Source organism: Impatiens glandulifera, chromosome 5 (genome assembly GCF_907164915.1).
Source record: "Impatiens glandulifera chromosome 5, dImpGla2.1, whole genome shotgun sequence".
NCBI classification, from domain to species: domain Eukaryota; kingdom Viridiplantae; phylum Streptophyta; class Magnoliopsida; order Ericales; family Balsaminaceae; genus Impatiens; species Impatiens glandulifera.
Window position 1 is genome coordinate 47442453 of NC_061866.1, and position 7393 is coordinate 47449845.

Here is a 7393-nt window from a genome sequence, read left to right on the forward strand (position 1 = left end):
TATTTTTTTTATGATTTTGGAAATGTAATAATTCTTTTATAAAAGAATTTAAAATGTATTAATATATAAATAAAATAAAAAATATAAATATATTAATATTTTAATTATTAATTAAATAATTTATAAATAATATTTAATTTATTTTTTTATCTTTATCATTTCTATTTTATTTATTATTAATTATATTAAAGATAATTTGAAAAAAATAAACATTAATGTTTATTGAGAGTGGTAAATTAATTCCATTATTTTATATATATATATATATATATTTACTTAAATCACATTCAATACTCATTTTTAATTCCTTAATTAGTTTTAAACTAATAATAAAAATATAGAAAATTAACCGCAAATCCTGCCAGCAAAATAAATACTGATCGGAGAAATCTGCCGGATGTCTTTTTCCGGCGACCATGAATCCTCTCATTAGGTTTTACTGGCATTCAAATGAACGGACACGATTCATCAATATAGAAGAAGAAGAAGAACTCATGTATATCATAGGATAGAAGAAGAACAGAGATACACAAAAAGCTAATTCATATAATCCTATATATATATATATATATTATATGTACAGAAGAGAAGAGAATCGAAGGTGAGAAAATCAATCTAATTAATTAACTAATTAAGATCTCTCTTGCTTTAATCTATTTCCATGATCTATATATAACTGAGAAATCAACATACGCGGCACTCAAGAAACTCATTCGAGAGTGAATTAAGAAGTTCCTGAACAACCGGAGATTCATCACCAATTCGTAACGCTTCCAAAATTCTCTCGAAAACAAGTACATGACAAGGAATACGAAGCACGCCAATCTGTTCGTAACCGTATTCTTGAGCTGATTTATTGAGAAGCATAACGAATATAGGATGATTAAGTAGATCGGCACTTACAACGAACCGTTCCATCTCATCGCCGACGTATAAAGGAATATGTCCTACCGGTACTATATCAGATGATCGGACTTTTGATCGACGCGATTTTGAACCGGATACTTCGCCGCCGTCGGATCGGAGTAGCAAATACTGTGAGGAGGCGGAAAGACGGCGAATAAGTTTCTTCATCGTCGTCGTCGCCGGTGGTTTAGAGAGAGAAGATGTTGAAGTGAGAGAAAAAAGAGAGATAGAATGGTGTGTTGAGATCAGTTAGAATGGGTGTGATATAAATATATGTGAGTAACCGAAGGTGTGCATTTCCGTACTTTGGGATGTACTATTTTCTTTTATTTGAATTTTATTTTCTAATAAATAATATTTTATTATTTAAAAAACAATCTCATAAAGAACAAGGTTGAAAATATATTGGATTGGGCCTTGCTCTTTTCATTCATCATTAATTATATATTTAATTATTTTAATAAATTTATTATAAACCCACTTAGATGAATTAGGATATGTTTTCCAATATACTTTTCCTACTGTTGCTATTGTGGTCAGATAAAAGAGGGGAGAGAGGAAAGAGAAAAATTAAATATTAAAATAAAATATTATATAGATAATTTGTTAGGATTTAAAGTTTAGGATTTAGGGTTTAGAATTTATGTCATATATGATATATATAATTTTTTATTTATCTAATTTATCAAAATGACATCGTTTTGATCTCTGAGACATTAGGTGGGACAGTCTCTTTGGGCCAGTAGATCCTCACTCCACTTAAATAGTCCAGTGATAAATATCGTTTAAAAGATTAAAATGTTACGGGTTTGATTTTATTTGAAATCTCTTTGTTGTGATAAGGATGTTGCAAATGCAAGATGTGATATTTAAGAAAGGATTGTTGGTATGATTAATAATATATTAATTAATTTAAAATGAAACCAAACCCTAATATCTAAATAGATTGGAGTGGGTATTTTGAGGGTACGTGTCTATAAAAATAATAAAATTGTAATAAATATTTGTAAGACTAGTCAAAGAACAATGAATGTTGTTTTAGTGTATTGAGAACAAGTAGGGTTGGGGACCATCAAGAAAGATGTGGGACTGTCCTACGGTTTTACGGGAGTCATTGCCGGCCTATTTTGCCGTACGGACCGGGACAACTAAACTCATCAAAATATGCACTTTCTTTTATTTATTTATATTTATATCACTTTCAAATAAATAAATGATTAATTGATGATGAAATGCAGGCAAAGAATCAATTGGTTAACATGTTCAATATATATTTGTATGTTTTCTTTCAATTCTTTTTCTATGGGCCGGCCGGCCTCATTATATATATAAGGCCCCTTTATAATTTGACCGTTTCTCGTTAGGAATATAGAAAAACTAATCAAATCTTCATTTTCCATGGATATATGGACTATGTAGATTTATTTTTTCATTTGTAATTATTTAGAAATTAGATTCAAAGTTAACATTGTCACCTTTAATGTCGTGTATCAATAAAAACTACTTTATAATAACTTTACAAATAATTAAAATGTTAAATATAACTAATTAAAAGAATAAATATTTCAAACTTATTTTTTATTAAAAAAACTCTCTATATAAAAATTAAAATTATTTTATAAAATATTTGTTTCATTGGATAATCATTGATAAAAAAAAAAAAAACAGATTAGCAGAATTAGGGTAGAGTTAAAAATAAAAATTGGATGGGCTTACAAAATAAAAAATTAAGTAAATATTTCATAATATTAAATAGATTGAAAAAATTATGAAGTAATTTTATATTATTATATTAGAAAATAAATAAATAAATTTGGGGTGGCTTTGCCCTTAATTTATTATGAATATTGGTAATTAATTATATAAAAAATTCGAGTTATTTAGAAAGTAATGATTTTGAAAAAAAATATATATATTTTTTTTTGTAAAATTTTAAAAGGTATTACTATATGATAAAACAAAATTTAATATATTTTAAATATAATTTTTTTTATTTTAATTAATAAATTGAATAATACGACTGAAAAAAATATTTGGTTTTGGAATTATTTAAATTATCTCAAGCGAGCCCAAATTGGCTTAAAACCTTGGCAATTGAGTCCATCTTCCAACGATAGAATCTGGGTTTTGCAGTGCACATGGTCCATTGTTTTTGGGCTTTACTAATTGGTCCTCATTTAATATTAATTATACTAATTTTATATTAATTTTATATTAAGAACGTTATTTAAAAAATAAAACATATTATGAAAACTAGCATATATCCCGTGCATTTGCACGAGTAATAATAATATAAAAAACCGTGAAAAAAATATTATGGTAAAATTTTTATGGGCGAGTCAACCCACAATCCGACCAAAGTATCCATTTACTCTCACATATATCTAAATTAACCACAGCTCTCGACCCGACAATCCGAACACTTTAAAAATTAAACATCATTATATATATATAGATCTCATTAAAGTCAAAACTGGATAGTTTATTTAAAATATTTTTTAATTATAAATTAAGGTAAGATTGAGAGTTTGTCTTAAATAATAAAAATTTAATTGAAAATAATAATATTTTATTATTATTTATATACATTATAAAATTAATTATATATATAAACAATAATAAACAAATGATACAAAAAATAAATATATATATTTACAAAATTAATTATGTGAATATATTTTTTTTAGTGAATTTAAAATTATAAAAAGTTTAACAAATTTAAAAATGAAAAAAAAAGACTTAATTAACAAAATCATAAATTGTAAAATTTTATTTACTTAATCAAACTATTGATTCCAATATCGCCGACAAATACATTCTGAAAATTTGTTTGAGAAAGTTCATGTAAACAAATATAATAGTCTTCAATATAAACAAAAATTTCATAAAAAAATCTATATTCACAATCACATATTAATAAAAGTAATTTCCATTTAAATATTTTTTTTGAAACTTCTAAATCAAGTTGTCCGTATATTCACTTCTGTCAATTTTATTTAGAAATATTAAATTTTATTTTTATATATGAATTCAGATTTGATGTGGTGTCATTAGTAAATTATTCAAATTGTATCTAATTTAAATTCACTTTTAAAATATGATTTTATAGAAATTAAATCTTTATAAATTTAATAAAAATGATGGTTTGTAGTATTTTATTTTTTATCCTTTGAATAATAACTTTAATATAATTATTAGTTTTTCTTTAAGAGCAATATGATTTTGCCCCTTTTTATATATATAAATATAAGTCCAAATTGAGCCGACAATATTGAAGACCAACTACCCATCGTTGATTTATTTAGTACGGACTACGGAGTACATTTTGACCATTATATATTTATTTGAATTTCCTATTTAATTTGCAACTAAAAATCCAACATTACATGGCTCATTGCTTTTGGGCTTTACTAATTGGAGCCCATTTAATATTAGTTATACTAATTTTATATTAAGAACTTTCTTTATAAAACAATAAATATTATGAACATCTCATTTCAGTCAAAACTGGATAGTTTAATTTAAAATCTTTGTTTAATTATACATTAAGTAAGATTGAAAGTTTATCTAAGAATTTAACTGAAAATAACATTAGTTATATTTTATTATATATATATATATTAATAATAATAATAATAAATGATATAAAAGAAATAATATTTATAAAATTATCTATGTGAATTCATTTTTTTAATAGATATAATTAAATTCACTTTTTTCTATAAAAATATAAAATCTAAATTATTTATAAACTTCAATAAAAAAAAATTATAACTGTTCATTTATAATTATATGAGATTAACAAATTTAAAAATGTACATAAATTAAGCTCTTTAACCTATTTTAAAACATAGTAAGATTTTATCTACTTATCTAACTTGACGAATAAATATTTTTGGAACTTTGAGAGAATTTTGTTGGAATTTTTAAACTAGTTCTATAAATTCCATTAATGAATGGAAATTAGAATATGGATAATAAAATCAAATTAAATTCACATGAAATTCAAACGTGAATTAAAGGGTAAAATTTGATCCAAATGTATAATTTAAATCAATTAATTTAAATTAATTGATCTAAAATGTCTTGATGACCAATTAACAAAATGTTGTTAATTTGTAGTGTAACTTACATGAGTTTGTTATTATTATTATTATTATTTGTTATGATAATTTATATTATTATTAACAAATTGGAAAACCATGTAATGTTAGTATTGAATTGTAAATGCCTTAATTGTTTTGACAAACAATTACTCTATAATGAAGAGAAAAACGTTAAGGTAATGAAGAGGCAAACAATGCCAACCTTTGGATCAAATGCTGATTTTATTTAATGGTTTAACTTTCAACAATATGAGACATCCAATTTCTAATCAAAAACTAACTTCATCATTTCATTCTTTCTCACTCTAGAATTCCAAAAGCCATCTTCTTAGTTTTTGAGTGTTCTTCGAGTTCTTCGCTCGATATTTTCCGTTGAAACCCGGGTTTATTTTCCGTTGAAACCCGGAAACCCGGTGATAGTTCATGTACGCTGATCAAGTTCGACGAGTAGTGATTTCAGTGCAGAATCACTAATGGATTCGTTGTATCCTTGGAAACAGCCATCTACGATAAGCTCCAGCACAAACGGGAGACGATGAAACTGTTTTAAGGAAAATGTGTCTAACACATGCCTCGAATCAACATTTTATCTGGTGATTTCGTTCTTTAATATTGTATTTATTTAATTTATTTGTAACATCATTTTATATATATTTTCTGTTATTTCAAGACAAGAATAACTAACAATTTTAAAACAGTTTTGTGTGCTAAGTTATTTAGTAGCTTTTACCGTCGAAAATCTTTGTCTTTGATGTTTCAGAAATACGAGTCGCGGTGTTGCGAAAGAGATGATGTTCATTTCGGAAAAGAAAATGAAAAAGATTCATTTTAAGGAATCAACAAATAAAGATAAGTCTTTATTGCATATAAATATGTTTGATTATTAACACATATGTTCTTATGCTTTTAAAACTTAGTTTTATAAGATAATATATTTTGATATGAAAATTTTCTCAAGAAACATTAATTTGTATATTCATTATACAAATGTTATATATAAAATAAATTAGAACACAATAATTTAATTTGTTCTAGTCTTATTTAAAGATTTGTTTGGTTATTAAAATTATTAATAATAATGAATGAAAATAAGAAAGTACTAATATGTTAGCTTTCAATTTTTATAAAATTTATGGTGTTAAAATTAATTATAATTGAAACATATGGTTTCAGTTTTAAAATAATTAATTATAATATATAATTCCTTTTAATTAAGCAATATAATTAATAAGAATATGATAGGATGATTTAATAAATAAAGAGAGATGATATCTTTATTTATACATATCTTTATTTATACATTGTTTTATATATTACATTTTATTATGGTAATAAGTTATCGTTTTAAATGTGTATATATTCATTGGTTGACAGAGTATAGTAAAATATGAAGTATAAGTTGTCTCTAGAAAGAAGACAAAATGTCATAAAAGCGGTACAACAATGAAATGGCGCATTGATGCAGTGGTTCAAAGTTCAGACGCAATGGTATGTGACGGAAGGGAGGTCCCCTGTTCAAATCCAACTGATAAGATGATTTCTTTTGTAGAAATCAGACGTAATAAAATGACATTAGTCATTTACGTTGATTTCTTTTATAGAAATCGGACGTGATAAAATGACACTAGTCATTTATGGTGGAACCATTCAAATTTCTTGTATAGAAATTATTAGATGAATGGAGTCAATGATTTCTTTCATAGAAATCTGATGTGTTATAAAATGACACTAATCATTTATGTTGAAACCATTACAATTTCTTTTGTAGAAATTATGAGTTGAATGGGGGTAGTCAATGATTTCTTTATAGAAATCAGATTTGTTAAAATGACTCTAGTCATTGATATTAAAACCATTTCAATTTCTTGTGTAAAAATTATGAGTTTAATGTGTAGTCAATAATTTCTTGGTAGAAATTAGACTCGTTAAAATGACTCTATCTATTAATGTTGGAGATTAATGAGGTAGTTAATGATTTCTTTATAGAAATCAGACTTGAGTCATTGATGTGAAAATCATTATAATTTTTTGTGTAAAAATTATTAAATGAAATGAAATGGGGCACTATAGAAATTATGTGATTCATAATGACAGAAAATGAAGGTCATACGTATAATGAGATTAAATAAGTTATTTGTTTTAGAACTTATTCTAATAATGCATTTAAAGAGACATGACTATGTTAGTCGAAATTGTCTTCGCAAAAATTGTCTCGGTGAGAACAATCTACTCAGATTTATTTTGAACATGCATAGTCGCTTCACGGATTATTGTTCAAAACATGGCAATGTAAGTGCTTCGATTAATATATGAAATATATTTGATTATGTGTTAATTGATTATTAATATAAATCATGCATATTAGCTAATAATATGATGAT

At 24.7% G+C, this 7393-nt stretch overlaps 1 protein-coding gene across 1 annotated transcript; it reads right to left on the minus strand.

The window, feature by feature from the left end:
- Nucleotides 1-527: 527 nt before the first annotated feature.
- On the minus strand, nt 528-1132 carry LOC124940403 (auxin-responsive protein SAUR71-like). Its single transcript, XM_047480918.1, has one exon. The coding sequence runs from the start codon at nt 1072-1074 to the stop codon at nt 685-687; it is 390 nt and encodes a 129-aa protein (XP_047336874.1). The 5' UTR covers nt 1075-1132; the 3' UTR covers nt 528-684.
- Nucleotides 1133-7393: the final 6261 nt, after the last annotated feature.

What these genes read in the sequence shown, in the direction of transcription:
- LOC124940403 (XM_047480918.1), bottom strand. Translation starts at nt 1,074, where the DNA reads ATGAAGAAACTTATTCGCCGTCTTTCCGCCTCCTCACAGTATTTGCTA.